General features: G+C 35.3%; 1 protein-coding gene across 4 annotated transcripts in view; it reads right to left on the reverse strand.

Moving 5' to 3' along the window:
- PACRG (parkin coregulated) overlaps nucleotides 1-23,633 on the reverse strand; it is a 221,900-nt gene that overhangs the window by 95,127 nt on the left and 103,140 nt on the right. For 3 of the 4 annotated variants that reach the window (XM_048067875.2, XM_048067876.2, XM_066994152.1), the window contains exon 4: nucleotides 9,244-9,415. In XM_048067875.2, the coding sequence (XP_047923832.1) occupies nucleotides 9,244-9,415 (172 nt within the window). The remainder of the gene's footprint in view (nucleotides 1-9,243; nucleotides 9,416-23,633) is intronic. The other variant, XM_066994151.1, reaches the window with a different exon arrangement.

The raw sequence follows: 23,633 nt of genomic DNA on the forward strand, positions 1-23,633 counted from the left end.
GAACATAACTAAAATCACTGTTAGACTGAGTTAAGGAGCCCAAGGTCTAACAGTCCTGTAGGGCATCATAGGGCGATTCCAAGTTAAAGAAGTGCTGTTAAATGAAAATGTACACCAAGTTCCATAATTTCTTATTTGCCAGTCCCTACTGTAGTCAACAGGCTACATATAATTCTATGTTGTTTCTGAGCTTATCAATGTGTGGACAGAAAGTCCATCAATATAGCATATTTACACTGAGTCCCAGAAAAGAGGTAGGCTATTCCAAATTTTGCTTTGATGGGCATGTGTTTTAAGGTTGTTTTAGCAAAGAGGGACTCCCAGATACATTCTAAAGATTAGATCCAACTCCCAGACAAATAAATATTCCCTCACAGAAGAACAGGCGTTTTTCATTTTCTTAAAGGAGTGACTGGAAAAGGAAACTCTGGGGTTACAGCATATATGTTTATTCATGACTTAACTGTCATACCCAGAAATAGTAACTAACTGAACTAATAGGAAAATTATCATTAATACTTATATTTTTCAGTACAATAATTATTGTAAAACTCAAGAGACATAAAATGTAACGATTACAGAAATCAGAAATTCTTAATTCTTAACCAACAAACCAATTGTACCTAATTCCATGAATCACTCTTCCTGTCTGTAGAAGCTGACCTAGAGGATGAGGGCTCTTATTTTTAGGCAGGCAGGAGGTTCCATCTAAGTGGAAATGGTTGTCCAACCACTCCCAGGAAGAGTGTTATCTTTAAAACCTTTATCTGCAGATGGTGGCTCCCAAAGGTTCTCACAGTTTCCTGTTTTCAGGGTTCTGTCTTGTGTGAAGACAGTTGTGCTTTGAGGGGAAGCCAGGATTATCCTGGTAAAAATCAATCCCTTAATAAAGTCAAGAGTATGAAGGAGTCTCATGGCTGAAAAGGAGTCCCAATGATTACAGCAAACCAAACACATACTGAATCCAAAAGAACATTTTCACATAACCTATTCTTCCCTAAATTAGAGTTGTGCTATAGGGGTGCTTACTGGTACTTTAAATAGCAATACTGGCACTTCTTTCATCTGCATTCTAGAAAATCAGTCGGATACTTGTCCCACCTCCCTCAGTACAGGGTTATCCCATCCCTCCTGTGACACAAACAACGAAAAAGCAGAATTTGGATCAAGATTTTGAGTGCCAAAGTGGTGGATATGGTAGAATCAGACAGACTGCAGAATTTAGCCTGAAGCCCTTCAAATTGCATAAATCTGCAGTATGTGTTAGGAAAACACTTATAATGATCAAAAGTAAGATCAAATTGACTGCAGAACTGTTATTATTAAATATTTGGACCATGGCATACATAACAGTCAACCAGCTCCTGGCTTCATTATATTAGACACTGTATAAACATTTAATTAGAGACAGTCCCTGCCCCAAGGATACATCAATTTCAAACATATGCTTATTTTAAAAAATCTGGTAATTATTTTCTGTGTACTACCATCACTGCAGACCATTCTCCCACATGAATAAAAGGATGAACATTTTAATCCTGTATAAGAAATAAGTACATTTCAACATTTTGAATAATGTCAGTGATATCTGGAGGTTACCAAAAAGGTATGAAAGTGCTAGTATCCCTACAGAAGAACACAGCAGGACATTTTAAAACTCTTAGTCTGGGACAGCCACCTATCCCTAAAGAAGAAAACATGTATAACATCCAAGGCATTCCAATCTGGAACCACACTAGGCTATCGCCTCTTGAACTAGAAGTCTCCTGCAAGACATGGATCTTGACAATTAGAGCAAAGCAAATGACCTGTTTGTTTCTCAGTTAAAGATACTTTTCAATTCCTTGAAGGGTTTTTAGAGGATTTCCCTCTGTCAGTGGTATATATTTCCTTTCTGGTCATACAGCCCATATTTTGTGAATTGTAGAACTCTTGAAAGCAGCAACTTTGAAACAACAAACAAAACAATAAACTTATTCTTCTGCTTGGTAATTACGTTTTCTTCTTTAATGGCATGTCAGCTCGACAATTTTACTTGTGATGAAGCTATACATTTTTCCAGCAGAACCTCCAGCTTGAGTAATTGGTTAATGCAAGAATATAATGAAGTATGTACTTTATAAATTTGTACTGCTACATTTTTTTTTTCAAATATTCACTGAAGTTCTCCATAACTTTTTCTTAATTAAAAGACAATTTAAAAATGTTAATAAGTTGAATTTAAAAATGTAAAAGCTGGTGTAAAAGCTCAGTATCTGAGTCAACTCTGTGTTTCTACCATTCAAAGCCACAATAACAGGTAATCATAAAATTTGGAAGTATATTTGAAACTGCACATTTTGGGAAGGGAGGTTTTTCACAGTGCTGTTAACTAAAGCTTGCTAGCAATGAGCCAATATATAATACCAATTCATTGATAGCTTCAGTGATTTTTTTTTCATTAAATTTTATTGGCAATGTATGCAAATTAAAATTCTTCTTTTGTTAGTTTAAGAGTTAAGACTGTTCTTATATGCTACTTGCTTGTTTATGCATTTAGATAGAAGTAGTTCATATATGCAGCAATAGAATTGACTTTTTAAAAATTTAAGTCTTTTTCTTGAGTAATACTTCTAACATCTTAAAGAAAAAGACCTAGAAGCTACATAAGTAGATATTTCTTATTTTATTTTTTACTTTTCTTTGGCAGTTTGGTGAATCCTATCTCGGTCTCAATGTTGCCTCCAATAGAAGCCACAGTTGTCATCTTTGGGATTAGTACATTTTATAAGCCAGGAAACACGACAGCATTTCTCCCAATATACCGCGGATCTTTTCCATAAGACAATGTATTTTCACTGAAGAGGTAAGGTCAGAACATTCTTCTTCAGACAGAACATAGAAAGCCTAGACTGTACTTAATCAAACCAGATCCTCCAAACTTCCATCACTTCCCTAAAAACTAAAAATTAAATTGTGGTAGTTCTATTTAAAGTTATATTGTTAATTTAATTCTGTTTAATTGGAACAGCCCTTTAATTATCTTCAACCCCTTTTCTAAAAACAACCGTGAATCTATGTTTAGAAATGCACTGACAGTTTCCATTCTCTACTTAGGACTCAAAACCAAAGATTAAAACCAATTTAGTTTGCATTCATATATTCCCCCCAGTTGGCAAATGAGGCACCTGTTTTAGAAAATTCTTTACTTGAAGCAGAACAAGATACATAGAGCAGGACTCCTGCAGAGGTACAAGCACTGAGTAAAGGTGCTTCTATTGTTGTGGCCTACTTAATCTTATTGGTCAAGGTTTCTTTACTTAATTTCACAGAATCAGGTTTACAGAATGACTAATATGAATTGTTCACAAAATGCAACTGATTAAAGCTTCTCTTTAAGAGAATTTTGTCCAAAACATTCAAAATGCATAATACCCTGAAATGATTTATTATGCTGATTTTACAGAATAGTAACTAAGGCTGTTACAAAGTGTTTCAATCAAGTCAGTGAAAACCAGAATAACAATTTTGTGCTCTTTTTTGAAGTCAGGTAAGATACTGATCCAATTTACAATATTGCTGTACAGACATTTCTTCCAGTAAAACAGAAGGATTGGTGTGTTGCAGCGAGGTGATGGGAAGGAGGAATACAGGGCAAGGCATGAAAACCTTAGGCTAATTCTGGCATCAAAGACTTTGTCCATAAAACTAAAGCCTAAGGCACATAAAAGGCCAAGATCCAGAACTGAATCATTGATATTTGTAAGAAATATGATCTAGTAGAACACAAGAGAAAGTCAGTGGTTTTTTTACAGCTTTAGTTGTGCTTGTAACTGATCAGCAACTGCAAAACTTTAATTCTATTAACATTTGCAGGCTCTGTTAAATTAAAGAATATAAAGAATACAGTAAGAGTAGAGTCCCATAAAGCTTCTCAGTGGTAATGCGAGTTTACAGTGTTCCCCTCTATCCCTTGATGTATTCCACCCCCTGTGCTGTCTCAGGATACTAAACTGCACTGAGTACCCTCTCAACGAAACCAGCTTTGTTATCAGTGAAATGTGATACAATTTTTAAGAAGGATTTCAGGAAAGATCTGTAGAACAGAAGACCAGTAATATTGGCATCTGTACTGCAGAAATTAATAGAAAGTGTTCTAACCATATTGTAGATCCTTGAATAAGAATGTGGACAAGAAAAGCCAAACAATACAGTTTTCTGAGACGTTCAAAAAGTATTTGATAAGGTCCGTCATTGATGACTCTCGAATCATTCAGTTTTGCCATATTTTTCATATAAATCATATGAATATCCTAGAGATAGGAAATGAGGGTAACAATAAATGGCCACAGAGGATGAAGATCACTAGTAGAGCATTGAAGAAATCTGTGCTGAAGTTCGCACCTTCCAGCTAAGTCACAGGTGATTTGGAAGAGATTGTCACTAATGAGTGACAAAGTTTTCTGATGATAATGAAGTTATTCCAGATATCAAAGGGCTGCAGAAGGACTTATAGGACTTAAATGGCAGGCGAAATTCAGTCTTAATAAATACGATGTTCCAGGAGAGAATAGCTCTAACTCCAACTTAGAAAGTGAAAGAAGCTAATTGCAAAGTTCACTTTCCAAACATTGATGAGATTTATTTCTACTGAAAGAGAAACAGAGTTTCTCCTCAAAGACAGTAGTAAAGACGAGCAACAAGGAATCCAGTTTGTGTGATTTGAAACCACCTGAGGTGACCAGTTTTGACTTTCAGAATCTAACATAAACCTAATTACAATCACTTGCAGTGAATGACAGAGACTACAGGAGAGGAACATGGAAAAAAACTCAGAAAGAAAAACTTCAATGTCCTTTAGGACAGAGATTGATCTTTTTGGACTAAATCAGAAATGCTGGTCTGCACTGTGTAGGAACAATACTTCCATAGAAACAATACTTCTAAGTAACATTTCATGTGCAAAGATGTGAGCTTTATTGGCTTCTAGGCTTAAATTCAGACTTTCTTAGGATTCACTGCACAGAACAGAAAAGATTCTGACAACTTGGTGATCCAAGATTCCTAATTGTCTAATTTCACATGATTTTCTTCATTGGCAAAGATTTATCAAGATGTTCCTACTAATCATCTCTACTTATTTATTCCAACTTCTGTGTTATTGTCCACTGTTCCTTCATTTTTGATGGTGCAGCTATAAACTAGAACACTGAAATCATCGAAGTTTAAAAGTAACTTCACTCTGAAAAACAATTACATTAGCAAAAGGCAATTGCAAGGAACTGGAGTGGGAGGTGGAACAATTGGTTGCTTTGTGTGAAGGGGTTGGAAGCTCTTACAACTATGTGCCAACAAAGAAAAAGTAAATGCTTGCTGCTGATGAAGAGAAATGGGTGTCTCTGAAAGGAAATCAGGTGCTTCCATACACTGTGTTGGATGTCCCTGATGTTGCTCACAGAAATACAAGACAAAGGGGCAGCAACTTCCTGACCCCCTCGGTGTGTTTTTGCCTGTGTGTCTCATGTCAAACCTGGTGAATTCTTCAGTCAGGAACCTCAGAGATCCAGTAACCTAATGATAGCAAACGAAAGGAATTATGGCCTTTCTGATCTGGCATCTGTCATGGCAAATGTAATATTAAAAGAAATTTGTCTCCAAAAAAAAGGGTCAAAAATAATTTTACATTCTCCTTATGACTGCACAGAATATACAACTGAATTATTTAATTGGTAAGCAAATAGTGTTCTTTTTTCTCTCACCCCCACACCCTTTTTTCCTGGCTATTCTTGGCTGTCTATAGGTAAGTTTAGGCCACAAGTCAGTTTTAAGATAAATCAATGCGTTATTGAAAGACTTAGTGGGGGCCACTTTCTGTGCCCTAAAAATAAGGGAACAAAGTAAGTCTTACAGGCAGTTCTGCTTGCCACTCCAGAGATATGCATCTGGGTTCTATTCTGCCTTCTGCCAGAGATGCAGTTTTTGATGTGGGGCAAAATTAGCCTCCTTCCTTCTCCTTCCTTGTCTACAATATAAAAAGCACAGTATGGATCTTCTTGGCAAGGGAGAAGGTACTGTGTGTTATGCATCAGAACTTTTAGAATACCTCTACATCTCTTCGGTATTTGCAGAATATCTCAAATTAGGGAACTCTGTTCTGGTTTAAATAACTCATACAATAGATTTGCCAATGCTAGCTCTGAAAGAGAATTAAAAGTCTTAACATCTTGACCTATTTACATTTTCTAATTTTGCATTTTTTATTTTTCAGTTGGTTTCCTTACAGGCCTGACATTACAGGTAATTTGTTTTTCCTATTTTTATGTCATACAATGACTGTGTTTGTAGGCTATTGTATCATGCTTTGCCATTGCAAAGTAAAATCAAAGTAAAATATATTTTCAATTTTTATTTTGAGAAACCAAAATATATTTTAAATATTTTTCTTTTTGAGAAATCAGTATTTCTGAGTTTTTCTTCCTCTGTGTTAAAAAAAAAAAGTCTTTCCATGTGACAAAAATAAGCAATTGTTTCAACTAAATAGCATTCATGCCAATTATTTTAATCGTATTTTGTGTGTTTTTTAGAAAAGAAGTTTTATTTGTTAATTTCAATTATCTCTTTTTTGTTAGTCATTGTCTCTTTGCATAACTAGAAGAAAATCTGTAGAAACAATTAGCTTACAGTAACCCCCAGATTCATTAAATAATTTTATTTTAATCTTTAAGATATAGTTTTCGAAAACTCTGAACTTTAAGCAAAAGCAAGTGTCTTGGGCAGGAGGGCAGATTTCTCCATAAATCACTAAAATATAAAAAAGAATTCTAATATTTAATTTAGAATGTTTTCAAGAGCAGCCCTTTACTAATGTTTCTCTTTGACGCACATGCAGGAGAAAAAAAAACTTTTAAAAGCATTCCATTTGCAGAGTTATTTTTCTGTCTTTCTTTTATCCCTTTCCTCTCCATCATATATATTACGATGCCTAACAATCAACTGATTTGATCTTTCACAGTAGAAATATGGTAGTGGTCTAAAAGAAGACTGGTTAATAAGATATAACTCACCCAGAGGGACACTTCAGTAACAGTAATATGTGTAAAACATAGCTGAGCTTATTGTGGATGCAGCTGAGTCACAAAAATATACAGCTCTGACTACATTGCTATATTACATGGGCATAGTGAATTTAAAACACTCTTAGAGGTACACACTTTCAGATTCCTTAGGTGGTGGTGTCTTTTTAAAATATTAATATGCATTTAGTTAGGAAGAAGCCTTTGTCATTGATAATATTTAGACTCTTCACTTATTAAAGCCAATACAGATTATTTTTTTTAATAAAAAATAAGTGGTGTACAATAAAATAAAACGGCGCCAACAACTAAATTTAGCTAGCAGATTCTTGAATAGGTTTCAGCAGATTTCTTGAATAGGTTTCAGCATCTTAAATTCTGATTCAATTTAAAAGTCTATATATCAAACCCATATAAATATTCTTACCTAGCAGTCTTTTTCTAATGCTAAAAGCTGTGTAACAGCTAAAGCTTCTAGGTAATTATTTTGAAGCTAGATTCTAGTCTCAGCAAGACTTTTAAATCCTAAGTGTGGAGCTGCTGTCATAAACCTGCAGTTTTTTACTGAAGAAACTATTTCAGCTTTCAAAAAGAGTGATACTGTTATAAATAAATTTGGATGGTGTTGAAAATACGGATTTAAAGAAATGCCATGATTCCTCTCTTTATATATTCCCATTTTTGAGAGAAAAAACTTGTAATGTTCTTTTCATAACCTTTCACAAGTGTCACTTACAGAGTAACCATTACTAAATATTACATGCACCTTTTGACATTTTCAAAAATCTACAGTAAGATACAGATAATGACATCTCTGATATTTTTAAAAGGATAATAAAGCGAACGAAACAAACAACAGTAATTCTGATTTTCCAATAATACACTGGTATCATAAGGCTCCAAACTATATTCCCTTTCCCCTTTTCCAAAATTGTGTTTGACTATTCATTCTGTATCACAAACACAATGACTCCATTTTGTTCTGTATTAGCATGGATGCTGAATCATCCCCAGAAAACAGGCCAAAGGACAGCAATGATATCATTACTGATCAACCACAAAATATAAGCCAAGTTTAATAAATATGGGATTTTTAGGACTGGATTATATGGTTTACAATTGAAAAATTAAATGGAAGCCAGCTGGCACAGATTAACATTAGTTGACCTATTAAACTTCCATAATCTCCCCCCTTAAAAAAAGAAAAAGGTGGCTGCATCAAAACTGCCTATTGGGAATGGTCCTGGCCTACGTCCAAGAATTTTTCAGGAGAGGGCAAATTAGCATGAATTGAAACTCCATTTCTAAGAAATTAACTAATTTCTAAGAAATTAACACTATCATGTTCCCACTCCCAGGACACTGCACCACGACACTGTTTAATTTACTAATATAAGACTTAAGATTCATAAAACCAAACTAGAGAAGGATGATGGTTCAGAATATCTACTGAAGGAACTAAGTTAAAGAAAGAGGAAAGGAAAGAATAGGTATTTCAATAAAATAAATTTTAGCCTTAGTAGTATTACACCTGTACTTACAAAATTGATCATCTTTCACATAAGCTTTCAACAAAAAAGGCTTGAATATATAAAAACTTGAAAAATAATATTTAATTAATTAATAATATAATTAATATTGAATGCCAAAATTTTACCTACAGCATTCATGAGTCAGACAGAACTCTCAGTTTATATATAAATATATATATATATGTACATGGGAAGTAATGATGATGATAGAAAAGAGATCTAGAGAATAAATATAATAATAATACCATTGTAGAATAAACAAAAAGAATAAAGAAACATAATCCTCTAAGTTTCATCTGGTGATTTCTCCTGTCATTTCAGACAAACTGTTTTATACAGTAATGGATTTGTATAATAAATATATAGAAATTAGGTAAGAAAATGTCACTTCAAATTTCAGAAGATAAAGAGCCATACTGCAATAAGAAAAAGACTCACCAGGCAGTCTAATTTTCTGGAGCACTGCACCTACCAGGTGATTGAAGGCATAAGCCTTCTGGCCTTATACCTTACAATTTACTCAGGTTTGCATTGTATGTATGGCCTGTCATGTTTTATTGCTTAATTAGCAACTTGTCAAAAATCTACAATGTATAAGTGCAATTTTAGTTGCTTATTTTTGTTTTGTTTGTTTTTATTTTCCACACATCTTCACCTACTTTTTATTGGGATAATGAGCTGAGGAATGACAGGAAGAATCTTGTTTCCACCATGTTCCAGCATGTCATGGATTCCTTGACGTGCAAAAAACTCACACGGAAATGTCATTTCACAAAGCCCATCAAAAAACAAAGGCAGATAATAATGATAGTCCAGCTTCTCAATCTCTACCTGAAAATATAAAATAAATAGTCAAATAAATACAGTTATACAAAACTAATGTGACATGATCAGCCTGATAGATAATTACTGCCATCTACACAAGTATGTTTAGATAATAATGAGTTTGTATCACTGCAGAATAACATTAAGTCTCCAATATGGTTTATCATCAGATAAATGAAATACAGAAATATTAGACCTAAAGATCAGAATGAAAATTAATATGCTCCAACATATTTTCTGAATAGCTGACACTCAAATCATTTGTTTAGATGAAACCAGAGGTTCACATATCTGAAATTAGAAATTGAAGGCTTTCTGGTAAGTCAGTACCAGACTCTGATATTCTCGCTTATACCTTACTTTGTAAGTCACCCACACAAATTAATGCAGCTATTTTAAGAATAACATTCTATTTACTTCAGAAATATCTGATCTTTATGTTTTCACTTGGACATTTATAAGAACAAATAAGAAAGAATCCTGTAACCAAAAAATATCCAGCATCGCACAAGTATCCGTATTTATACTGAATCTGCAACTTCGTAGGATATTTGTAGGATATCTGCAACTTCGTAGGATTATTTACCTAAACTTATTTACTATTGATTTCAGGAACAGAATTCTAAAGAAATTCCATGGGTCTCTACTGTGAAAACAGGTAAAGAAAAATTGAATAAAACCTATGCTTAATAGGAACCTCCCTCCATTCCTAAAATAGAAAGTGTGCTAACCATACCATGATAATGAATTTGTAAGGGATTTCACACTCTATCCAAGTATTCTTCCCCGTTCTTTCTTCTACATACCATCAACCTGATGTTACATACACTCAGGAAAGCCAGAAGGAACCAGAAGTTGCTTGCTTTCAGTCTCTTAGAGCTCTGAGTATAGCTAAGCTTGGCTCGACAGCCAGCCACTTTCTCTGAACACAGTAAGATCCTCAAAATCACTGAGAGACCAATCCACCACTTCAGGCAACCGCTTCCTTGAAACACTACTTAGCCCCTACCCTATTTTTCCAGTGATATTATATTTTGAAATTTGGTAGGTGCTTCTTCCTTCACACTCAACAAGCTTTGTCACAGACTATGTTGAAGCTCAAAAAATCCTAAAGAAAAGTTAGTCAGGTTAAGCAAACCAATCCCCAGCCCTCGATTCCTGAATATCTTTTGGGAATAGAATTCTCACTTGAATTGTGGAAGTCAAGCAAGTAGCAGACATACATTCTCTGCCGCTGTCATTCATTTTCCTCCCTGCTTGACTCTGAGCAGACCTGAATATCTTGCATATCTTAGCTACTGACTGGACCACTTCAGTCTTTTAAGTTGAAACTGATTCATCTATGATAAATGAAAATTAATCATAGAATAACCCAAGTTGGTAGGGAACAACATCATTGAGTCCAACTCCTGGGTCCATGCAGGACCACCCAAAAATCAAACCGTATGTCTAAGCATTGTCCAAACACTTGATTTCTGACAGGCTTGATGCCATTACAACTTCCCTGGGGAGCCTGTTCCAGCCTCTTCATCCTCTCAAAGAACCTTTCCTAACACCCAGCCTGACCCTCCCCTGTCCCAGCCCCATGCTGTTCCCTCGGGTCCTGTCGCTGTCCCCAGAGAGCAGAGCTCAGCGCCTGCCCCTCCGCTCCCCTCGTGAGGGAGCTGCAGGCCGCCATGAGGCCTCCCCTCAGCCTGCTCTGGGCTGGGCTGAACAAACCAAGGGACCTCAGCTGCTCCTTGTACATTTAAAGGGAAGAGGTACTTGAAAATAACACTGATTTTTAACCTCTAACAACAGACTAAAAAGAATGAATGCATTATACCTATTTACCTACAAATGTGAATGAAATCAAGTCCTTGTAGTGAACCATACAGAGGAAGGAACAAAAAAAAATAATTAAACATTCCTACAGGAGAACCCAAAACACCACATATTATGGCTTCTCTGTGTGTTTTGCTTGTTGGCTTTTTGTTTAAGAACGGAAAACACCTTCATCAGATGCTTTTAGGGTCAATATTCCATGGTCAATTCATGTGAAAGTTCAAAAATAACTATACCAAGCAAGCACATATGAAGATCTTTACAAAACACTTAATAATAAGATATCTAAATTCTCGATACTAATTTTTTGGGGGGTATTTCTTGAGTATACAGCATGCTACGGACAATGCTTGTGAACTGGTAAAATAAGTGAGCCCACACAGTGACTGAGAACAGAAGATCTAGCAACTACAAACTTCTGGTAAAAAGCCTAATTCAGAAACCAAATTATTCACTACAGAGAGAAGCCTGTATCATGTAAGAAATGGCCAGGTGGTCAAAAAAGCTTTGATGAAGAAGTAGGACCATGAAGACCCAATTTTTTCTTGTCCTTTGTCAATAGGAAAATAAGATGTCCTTCAATATTTCTCTTTTTAACTTCTCTATAGTTTACATAATTATTTGATTGCATTTCAATTATTGAATGTTCCACTTTCAGAAAAATTAAAACCAAACATAAAATGTTTACTTGTATCTGGGGAAAAGCTTTAGGCATGAAAATGAAGATACACAATTAGTACAATGAAAAATGCCTTTATCAGATTTTTTTTTTTTTTTAATCCATTCCTTATATGCACTTTGGACAACTCTTTCAAAATTACAAACTATTTCCATGGAAATACACACCTTTGTTACGTTACTGAATCAAGATTTGCAACTATTTTGCTCAAATCACATGTAATAGAATCCCTTATGTTTTTTCTTCCTCTCTCTACTAATATCTCATCTATTCTGTACAGTTGTTATCTTTTTTTTCTCAAAGAGGTTCTCATAGTCTGAGCAATTTTTCTTACCTTTTCTTTCCCCTTGAAATATGCTTTTTGCATTCCAGACACGAGGAAAGATTATGTGTTCAAAAGCTTGTTCAGTGGGTTTTTTTGTTTATTTGTTTGTTTGTTTTCCAGTGACAATAACTGGTCAATAAAAGATATCACCTTTGATATTACCTTTAGCTACCAACATTGTCTTACAGTTATACATTTTTTATACATAGGATGACACATTAACTTTAAGGACAACATGATTTCTGGTTTTAAAAATACTTTTTTTTTTTTTTACATGACACAAATGCTTGATTTTGAAACAAAATTTCTACACAACACAGGTATTTCAAGCATTACATAATAAAGCATTTGTGTATACTCCTTACCTTTCAGTTGGTTCCAAAGCCATCAGTGGATGGCTACTGGCATGGCTCTGAAAAGGACTCTGATTTCTATCTCATTTCTTGAAGTGTCAGCTGTCCAAGCATACAACTAATTTTTACTTAGCATTTTGTGCCCTATAATAACTCCCACAATATGGAAGCCAGAAATATTTTGTCTTACATTCTATGTTGTGAAACCTTTTCCTTCTGTATTTACTATTTAGCTTTTAAAAGTGGCTATTATACAGCTGTACAGAGAAAAATGTGATTTTTCTGCTTACTCCCACAAAATTCTTCTGTTGTTCACATCCACCCACAAATAATGCTGATTAAAGCTCAAATTCTTGGCAAAACTTGTCCACATCTGACAACAATGCTGCAGCTACAGATTTTAATAAGTCTCAAAATAAGTATTATGAACTTCTATACTTTTTTAATAGGGTTGTAAGTTGTGAGAATCCAGAATCTGAATTTCAGCAATTAGGCCAACTAAAAAAAAATAAATTATTATAAAATATGATCAGATGATGAAAACCACTGTATTAGCATCAGTAAAATCTGTTTCATTAAATTTCTATGCTACCTATGCATATTACAAGCTGTCTAGGTGAAAAAGAAACAATATACAGTTTATAGTTTTATCAATATGTATAACACACCAATGCACAACAAGATGCAAGGAAACTAATGGCAGTATCACAATTAGAGATAATTTGTTCTGCAGAAAATCTGTTCCTATGAAGCAGCTAATAGTGAGAGGAAAGTCTGCTGAGAAAATGAAAAGCCAGATGAAGAGTTTACATTGTAAATAGGAAAAATAGTTCCTTGGCTTATCTTCCTGATAAATGAAGAGAGAACTTATTTGAGAGAACTTAAAGTATAGAAGTTTGTCAGTTGGTATGCCATTGGCCTTTCCTAAACAGTCATATTTAAAGCAATCTGATAATCTAAAAACTGGAAAACAACAGATTATCTGACTTAAGGGAAACAGAAAATGGCAAGAGAGTAACTAGATATGAACTCTAACGGAAAACTTTTAATTTAATGAAACTGAATTTAGAACCTTTTAGAAAAGGTAGATATTTAACTCTGCAGATATTTAACTTCTCACAATAATTTAAATAACAAACTTATTAATTGTACTGCCTAGATTTTGACTTTACACACTTTGCTGATGTTATAGACAAGGCAGATCTTGCCAATATCAAGGAGGGTCACCTAAAAGGAAAACAGAATGACCAAAAATGGTTGAGATATAGGTCATTACAGTATCCCATGCAATGTCAAAGTGACAGACAAGCAAGAATTTCTGCTACAGTACAGGAGTTCATCAACATGATGTAGTAAAACAGCAAAAAGAGTTGAGTAGACCAATTAATCATTATGAACCACCAACACAATGCAGATATGAAAAGGGCAACTATTATTTAAAATGTATCAGATATTTCTAGTACAGATAGGAAAGCATTACTATTATTATACAGGGAACTAGTGAGATTGCACCTGTTATTATTATCAATTTACCCTATATATTTACATTTATCCTACTACAAAACAACCAGATTATATTCCCATGAATTCCTCATGGTAAGTAACAGGGACAAGCTGGCACATAAGAATACATCAAACTGGGGAAAAAAACAAAGTAAAAAGGAAAACAAATGTTTTTTAACTTTTTATTGTCTATCTGAACTCTAATCACATTAGATTATCAGAATCAAGTGGTTTCTAGAAAAGCATGAAAAATATGTTATCCTAATACACCCGAGTGTTCCATTGTTTTCCTTACACAGTTTTATTAATATGTTGTAAAAGTTCCACAAGCACACTAAACGTTAAACTTTAGAGTAAGACAGAAAGAGATATATTGTTTCTCTACATTTTACTCATCTCTTTTATTTGCAATTGCCTAATATAAGCATTACATGATGTGCAAAGATAATTTGCATTCATAGGAGCCATGCAGTTATAAGAATCATGCAATTTACAATTTTGCAAGCATTTAATTAGACACCAGTGGACACCTTTCTGAAAAGGAAAACAAAGAGGATAACACTGTCCCAGAAGAAGAAAAGGCTAAGTGGAGATAAATCCCTCCCACCTCGAAGGCAGAGGCTGAAGGTAGAAGAACAATAAGGAGGTTGCTGGAAGACTCTGGCTACCTTTTGGAGGCATATGTATTGATCTTCGCTTATCTACTCTGTGCAACGTGCAGTTCATTTTAAACCATACTTGAAGAACAGTGGGTGACTTTGACCATCCCAGCAAGACACATACAATGTATTGTGTCAGTACAGAATCATTTAAAATTAACTTATATACCCTCATTTCTTGCTCAAAGAATATTTGCTACCACTTTAATAGGATGAAACTTAACATTCTTACTTTAATTTTTAAGAATGAATTATGAAGAATGAATTATAAATCAAGAAAGAAAGTCAACTGATTCTATCTCATTCAGAAGGAGTGGCCAAGCAATTGTTTTCTCATTTGTTGGCATTAATTTCCTTTCTCTTTGACAATTATTCATGCAAAGCTATCTTTCAAATTAACTTAAAATTCTTTGGCATTTATGCAAATAACACAAAAATAGAAAAAAAGCAGATAAGCAGGAAGACTGGGATAAAACCACACAGCAAAAAATGTCTGTGGCCAAAATTAAAATCAACTATCCAAAGATTTATTTTGTTTTAATAATTCAGACATGGCATAAAATAGCGGGAAACCTTCCACAATGTATGTAATGCACAACTAAAATCATCCATCTATTGAATTTTGTCGTAAGTTTCAGACATAATGAAAAATTGATCATTTTGTGGCTGTAGAAATTGTGAAAACTTTTAAAACATCATTATGCATTAATATTTGCATTTTCATACACAATATATATTGTAAAATATAATAAAAATGCAGAAACCAAACGGCTGAAAGGCAAATTAGAATAGTGATTTCTCATGATAAGAGTGTTCTGTGAGACTGTTCCTACCACCTTCTCTTGACAATTATCTCTAGGTGGGAAAGTGGGCAGAAAACCTCTAATATAGAGAATAAAATAGCAGTACTCTGTTCACTTTGTTAACTAGAAAAATAAGAAGACATATTTCCTCAAATGCTCTAAGGTGAGTCTACATTAGTGTATTTCTTTGGAGCAGTTGTGCAATTTCAAAGTTAACCCTAAAGGGAACAGGTGCATCTTGTGTGCAGGAAATGTGGTTCTGTATATAGATGTGATCAATTTATTTCTTATTTAAGCCTTTGCCATTATTCCTTTATTCTGAGCACACTAAAGGGGTTACGTATGGCTCTCTACAGCAACAGAGAAGTTATACTCTCACTCACAAATTGCAAAAACACATTGTGATGGGGGAATTCTGAGCACTGTCAGAGAAAAAAAAAAATCAAACCCAAAAAAACTACACCTATCATGCACCTATTACAATCAGCATGTTTTTAGGTTTTATTCCTATCCTACCAACAAAGAAAGAGTTTTTACATCACATAAATCTCCAAAGATGTAACTGCATATTTTTGGATAGCATTATTATTAAGCATGGAAAATTGTACAAAACAGGAAGGAAGACACAGTCCTCTCAGTAAATTCACAGTCTATTCACTCATTTCTTATCATGCAGTTAATCTTATTGATTTCACATGACATTTGCAAAATTCTCTTAATGAGAACAACCTACTTTTGGGGTTGATTTTTTTTTTTAAAAGAATCTATAGTTCCAAGAAGTATAATCAGAATCCTAAATGTACAAGAGCCCACTGACTCAATTAGTTGTCTCATAACTTTAGTAAGAACTGAGAAGCTGTTTTCTGACACATACTGACAGGTTTTATATGTCTCTTGCTCTTATGAAACAGGCTTGCTAGACACAGAACAGAAATCTGTAGACTGTACTCTGGAGATTCAGCTTATTAAAAGCAATCTAAGGGACAGTTTTAAGAGTTAAAATAATAGACAAATGATATCTGGTTCTAGATATTGAATTAGGATTTCAAAAAGCTTTCAATAGAGTCCTTTTCAGGATATTATTAAGTTAACTTAGTAGCCACAGGAGGCAAAATGAAGTCCTTTCATGAATTAAAAGCTGGTTACAGTACAAGAAACAAAAACATTAATGGTGGAGTGCCCTGGGGATTCGTAGAAATAATGCTGCTTAGTATATTATCACAGGCCACAATTTAAAATTAAAAATATTACTCAGAATGATAGAAATGATGGAGTATTGCAAACAATTGAAATTGACTGACAAAATGAAATGATTTACCAATGTGATAAAGATAGAATGTAAGATAGAAAAGTAAAAACTGTAAATTATTTTTACAATTTGTAATGCTGCAGCTTCTGGTAATTGCATTTATCAATATTAAGGCCCATTCATGTTTGTAACTATGAATACTTTTTAAAATTTTATTATTCTAATTGTCTTTTCTAATTGCTACCATCTTGAATCTTCTGAAAGCCATAAAAATTTCTGACCTCTGGAATGCGATTTTGAAAGAAGACTGAAAGGGATACATGCAGCACCAGCCAAGGAAGGATGATAAATTTTTTTATGAACTCCAGTAAAGTAATCTTCTCATAGCGCTTCAGGGGAAAAGTTCATTAAGTTCACGTAAAAAATGAGGGTTATCTGGGAGGAAAGTGAGAACAGTGAAAACAGTTCTCTGCCTCTAGGCCCGCAGCTCCCCTTGTGAGTCTTGCTCTCTGCCTGCTCTGTGAGCAGATGAGTCCTAAGTTCTAAGTTCTCCTCTCTGAGAGGAGTATTCCAGGAGGAAGACGTTTACCATGGAAGGTCAGGTCATCCTCTGGTGACTCATTATTGTTCTATTAATGCCACATTGGTACTGGAAAGACCTAGTTAAAAATTATTGACTGGAGCTGAATAAAAGTTTGTGCTATCTGACCAGAATTATCTGAGATGTCACAATGAGGGAAACTCTTCATAAAAGGTTGGTAGCCAACTTCAGCTAATTTTGAATGAATTTAAGTTTACTATCTTTGGTTATACCTCTTCCACCATTAAAACATGCAGGAACCGAGATCTACTGTATATTAAATACATACAATGAAATCTAAATGATTTATAGTATGGATTCAGATGAGGGAATAATCTGTCACAGCAAACTGCATTATACAAAAGATGGTAAAGCAAGCTGTTACTGTCAGCACATTTGCTGAACTAATTTCTGAAAGGAAATAAACACACAATTATCAGTTTAAAAATCAAAACACTGACATTTAGTCAATCTCTTGCCAGACCTAGACTATCCCATTTTAAAAATCAAGTAACAAATGTAAGCAAGATGCACAGACTCCTGGACATTCCTCCATTTCCCGGAAGCCCTGGCACAGGGCTCCTAACTGGACTTTATTTCCATACTGATCAAGCTTATTTGAAAAACAAATATGTTTAAAGGTGACCCAATTACTCAGGACCTCTAATGGTAAATCTCTAAAATTTACTGAGACCTATTGGTATCACTAATGTAACTAAGTAACAAATCAAATTTCAATAGAGTTCAAGAAACTGGTCAGTTTGTACCAGGCACATTTTGGTCACTATAATAAAATAATATTTTAAATAATATTATATATATATATATACATGTGTATATATACATGAATATGATATTTTAATAGCATATCATGTAAAAAGGTATCATAGTAATATTTAATACTAGTTAGGATATTATATATGTTGTTAGGATATTATATATGTTGTTGTTCCCCACAACATTCTCCTCAAGAAACTGGCTGCTCGTGGCTTGGACTGGCGTACGCTTCGCTGGGTTAGAAACTGGCTGGATGGCCGGGCCCAGAGAGTTGTGGTGAATGGAGTCAAATCTGGTTGGAGGCCGGTCACTAGTGGAGTCCCCCAGGGCTCGGTACTGGGGCCGGTCCTCTTTAATATCTTTATCGATGATCTGGATGAGGGCGTCCAGTGCACCCTCAGTAAGTTTGCAGATGACACCAAGCTAAGTACGTGTGTCGATCTGCTCGAGGGCAGGAAGGCTCTGCAGGAGGATCTGGATAGGCTGGAGCGATGGGCTGAGGTCAACTGCATGAAGTTCAACAAGGCCAAGTGCCGGGTCCTGCACCTGGGCTGCAACAACCCCAAGCAGAGCTACAGGCTGGGAGATGAGTGGCTGGAAAGCTGCCTGGCCGAGAAGGACCTGGGAGTATTGGTGGATAGTCGGCTGAATATGAGCCAGCAGTGTGCTCAGGTGGCCAAGAAGGCCAACAGCATCCTGGCCTGTATAAGAAGCAGTGTGGCCAGCAGGTCGAGGGAAGTGATTGTGCCCCTGTACTCGGCTCTGGTGAGGCCGCACCTCGAGTACTGTGTTCAGTTTTGGGCCCCTCGCTACAGGAAGGACATGGACGTGCTCGAGCGAGTCCAGAGAAGGGCGACCAAGCTGGTGAGGGGTCTGGAGAACAAGTCTTACGAGGAGCGGCTGAGGGAGCTGGGCTTGTTCAGCCTGGAGAAGAGGAGGCTCAGGGGCGACCTCATCGCTCTCTACAGTTACCTGAAAGGAGGCTGTAGAGAGGTGGGGGTTGGTCTATTCTCCCACGTGCCTAGTGACAGGACGAGGGGGAATGGGCTAAAGTTGCGACAGGGGAGTTTTAGGTTGGATGTTAGGAAGTACTTCTTTACCGAAAGGGTTATTAAGCATTGGAACAGGCTGCCCAGGGAGGTGGTGGAGTCACCATCCCTGGAGGTCTTTAAAAGACGTTTAGATGTAGAGCTTAGGGATATGGTTTAGTGGAGTACTTAGTGTTAGGTCGGAGGTTGGACTCGATGATCTTGAGGTCTCTTCCAACCTAGAGAAATCTGTGAATCTGTGAATCTGTGAATATGGTAAAATGTATAAAAAACCTTTGTTTTCAGAAGGGTGGATAAGTTTACTCCAGTAACTTGAATACTTTAAGGTGTGTATGCCTCTCTAATATCTGGAATACTTTACTCTCCTGGAATAGGTTATAGACAGAAAAAACATACTTCCAGCAAGGTGAAGAAAAGAATAGGTAAAAAATGTCTGACCGATATGGTAGCTGCCCCATAGTCACAAGAACTATATTCATCTCTATACTGTTTAACAGGATCTCTTAAGGGTGGAAACTTCAGTTAAGTCCTTATTGATGCTGAAGACCAAAGGCTGATAGAAGACCAAGGGATTTTAAGAGAGTGCCAAGAAGCTTTAAGTGTTCTCTGGCATACACTGACAAAGCAATTGCATTAACTGATGGTTTTTTGACTCACAACTCCTGAAAGTCATCCCCCAACTTTCAAAGTTATTTAGTGGTATATCCATTTGGGAATCTGCTCCATTGGTCCAATAGGCTCATTTGTTCCAATTTCCCATGTTATAATGATGATGCTCCTCCCCAGGAAAGAGCAATGGCTGAACATTTCAAGAGAACTATCCAGAATCCAGAAAGAAACGTAATAAAATTTATTGCGACAGTTACCATGAAAGCTGTACATCTAGGTCAGTTCTGCACTCACAAGTTCCTGAAAAATGTTGGAGTAAGCAGGACCACAATGTATGAATCTTCACAGACTTCAAGAAGAATACTAAAGGAGGAAAACCAAAGTAGTCTCGTTGTTTGTAAGTATGTCTGAGAAGGAGCATGGACCAAAAGAAGTTTTGAAGCAGAATACTGTCTAAAAAGAAGAGGTCAACCACCAGAAATCCTTTGCCCATGGCCTCCAAGAGTCCTGAAAGACAGCTCTGAATTTATCTCACACTTTTCAGTCATGGTGTGGTGGAATGAGACAATATGCTATGCAATGTTGGAAGGTCCCCAGAGGTACACTGCAGATAGATGAATCAAATACAAAGTGAACCAATTCTAGACATTGATAGAGCCTCAGAAATGGAAGGGAATACTACACCATCTGCTGGCTGATACCAAACATTGTGATGGCATTGTCTATTTTAATAGTGAACTATGGAAAGAGATATCCAGGAGATTATTGTAAATTTCAAGGCCAAATTTGGGAACAAACAGATCAGACTGACATAGAGAAGTTAAAAGCCTCTCTTTGTGAAAATCGGTGTCATTCCAAATAAGTCAGAACTCAAGACTGGCTCATAATTTTCAGAATTTATAATCTACAATGTGACGAAAAGACGTTTCCATGAGGTATATCTATACATATAACCAGAACAGGGCAGGAGTCATTATCTGACACTGAAAAAACTCTGTCCGAGACTGTGCTAGCTGTGTACTGAACAGTGTCTATGCTCAAGGACATTACATAGTCCCACTACCTTACTAGGATAAATGTGGAGGTTGGCATGAATTGCACAAACTGAGATGAAGAACACAAATACATTTAAAAAAATAATAAAAGTTTGCTTGCACAGCTTTTAAATATTCTATTAAATACATCAAACATATCTGAACAAAATGTTTGGTGCAGATGTATCACTTGAATATTAAGTTGAGCTGATTAGACAATATTACTGTCATGAAGTTAAAAATAAACCTTGCTTTAGAAGAGTACAGTCCCTTGTGGCATCTGACATGGCTGTCTGTGAAATGAGTCACTGAATACAACTCTTACATTAATGGTGTCACTGAAGATGACATTTCATAGGTGAAAAGAAGATACCAAACAGATGACTCAGTAGTCCTTTCTGAGTTTGGTACCTACAACAAATCTGCTCAGGTGTATACAGATATGGCCCTTCAAAGGGGCCAACTGTTGATCAAACAAACGCTGACTTAAGACGTTGAATTTAGAACCCCTCCGCCATGTAAATGTTTGCTTTATTAACCATTCATCTGCTCTTTCAGGAAAAAAACTCTTTCCAAACTGTATTAATTTCAGTAAGATATTCTTTACTAAATATATGTATTTAAGGTCTGAACATACTGCATATGTTCTTGTAGTGGTTGCCAATATAAAAACCTAACATACAGACATGAACAGACAACAAATTGAAGATAATACTATATTATTTTTAATATATAATAATTACAACAGTATTTTGAATTTGTATAAAAACCTTAAAAATTGATCCTAATCAACTTTCAAAAGCAGAAGGCAATAGGAAATCAGTTAAAACTTAAAGATTTAACTTGCATTAAAGATTTATTCTTGCACTCTTAGCTCAAAATTTGACTTCTCCCCATAGAAAACGGGGATCTTGTTTACTAAGTTTATTTAGTATGTATTATCCTTGCACAGAAATACTTTAAATTTGAACCATCCACCATACTGACTAAAGAAGTTTTTTGAGGCTAGATGAATATGTTCTGAAAACTATTGAAAAGGAAAAGCTACCGTGGAGGCTCAGATAAATAACATTAATAGACTATGGCAATGAAGGTTCTGGCTGATCCTTGATTTTCTTTGAAAGCAATAAAATGTGTAAACCAAAGACAAATTTGAAGAAAGTAAACTAATCTTAAGTAAAATAACTAACAGTAAAATGGTTGCTAGTCCTATGCTTTATTATCTCTGCAGTTTTCTTTATTATCTCTCCAGTTTTCACTAGATGAAATGAGCTCAGATCATTGGATTTTTAAACTGTCCTTGAAACAAATACAGTGAGGAGGTCAACATGTCATGGTGTATCTGTCTATAAGTTATATTACTGATATGCATTCTACATATGTATCCTTATACATTTACTTAATAAAATTTTTTATAGACACTTTTGAGAGTTTTGTATACTGTAGATTCACTAGGACTGCTCTTCTATTTTCACATTGACCAGATGAATAAATGGCAAGAAATTTCATGAGAAGGAAACTTAAGAACTCACTCTTACGCATGTGATTTTTTTTTCTTTTGAAACAATTTGCTGGCCATAGCTATATTCATTCACATTTAAGTAGCATAGATAAGTAAGCAATATTAGTAAGACATAGTCAGACAAAAAATAAATGGACTAAAACCAATATCAAGTATAAAAGTAAGATTATCAGTTAAAAAACCTTTCTACTTGGTTCCCAGGTCACCACATGAAATAAAACTACACAGCTGGGGGAGAAAGGAAATTAATATAGGAAAAATGAGCCTTTGGTTTGGTTTGCATTGTTTTGTGTGTCAGTCATTGAGTAGTTTGTCATGTCAGTGCTCACATGTGGTTTATGTGGACATATGGCTTTATGGTCATGTTTTACGGTCATATTCTTAATAAGCTGGTCCTATGATTTTTGTTACTATTTGGGTTGTAGAGGCTGGATTGACTTGCATTAGTATGCAGCCAACCCTACGCACTCACCAAAAGGAAAAGAAAATAGCTTTGAAAATCAGAGACTGACAGATAAATTCTGGTCATTACCCATTTAAATAATTTTGTGCAGCGAAAAGGGTTATTTTCACAGTAAAGCCTAGTAAGACATGCTGCTAAATTATAAGTAGGCTTCACTAACACAATGGGAATCTCTAACTATAGAAGCCTAAGTAGACAGTGATCATGCAATGAAGAAGTTCCTCACGTTTTTTCTTCCCCACACCTATGGTATTAGCTATCACTATCACATGGTGTGTTTGCCATGAAGTACAGTGTAACCTTAGCAATCTTACTAGGAATTCTTCACTCATTCTGGAGAAAAAGAGAATAAAAAAACAGAAAGGGTACCCTGGACTGAATCCCAAAGCAGTAGCACTACACTAGGCTTTAATTACTCAAGTTATCCCACTGTCTAACTACTAAAATAGTGCTATGTAATGCAGGAAAATATAAATGATGATCTGTTTTTTTAACCACTGCACAAAATTTTCAATATTGGTATATTTCATTAAACACTGAATACAAATTTTGTACTGCTGTGTCAATTTTTCCATTGTTGTAATGCTATTTCAGTAATTTAAATTCACTGTCTGGAAGATGCAGTGAAATTATTAGGTGTGTCAGCGACAAATTTTTCTATACAAACCTCTCTTTGGACTAAGCTGAGGCATTTGTGTAAAAGAGTACATAGCACTATTTGTATTGTTTTAGCATTGAGGCAGAAAGTTAATTTTGCTGTGTAACAAGCTACAAATAAAAAGCTTGTCATTTTTT

This window comes from Anser cygnoides, chromosome 3, assembly GCF_040182565.1.
Source record: "Anser cygnoides isolate HZ-2024a breed goose chromosome 3, Taihu_goose_T2T_genome, whole genome shotgun sequence".
In the NCBI taxonomy this organism is placed as follows: domain Eukaryota; kingdom Metazoa; phylum Chordata; class Aves; order Anseriformes; family Anatidae; genus Anser; species Anser cygnoides.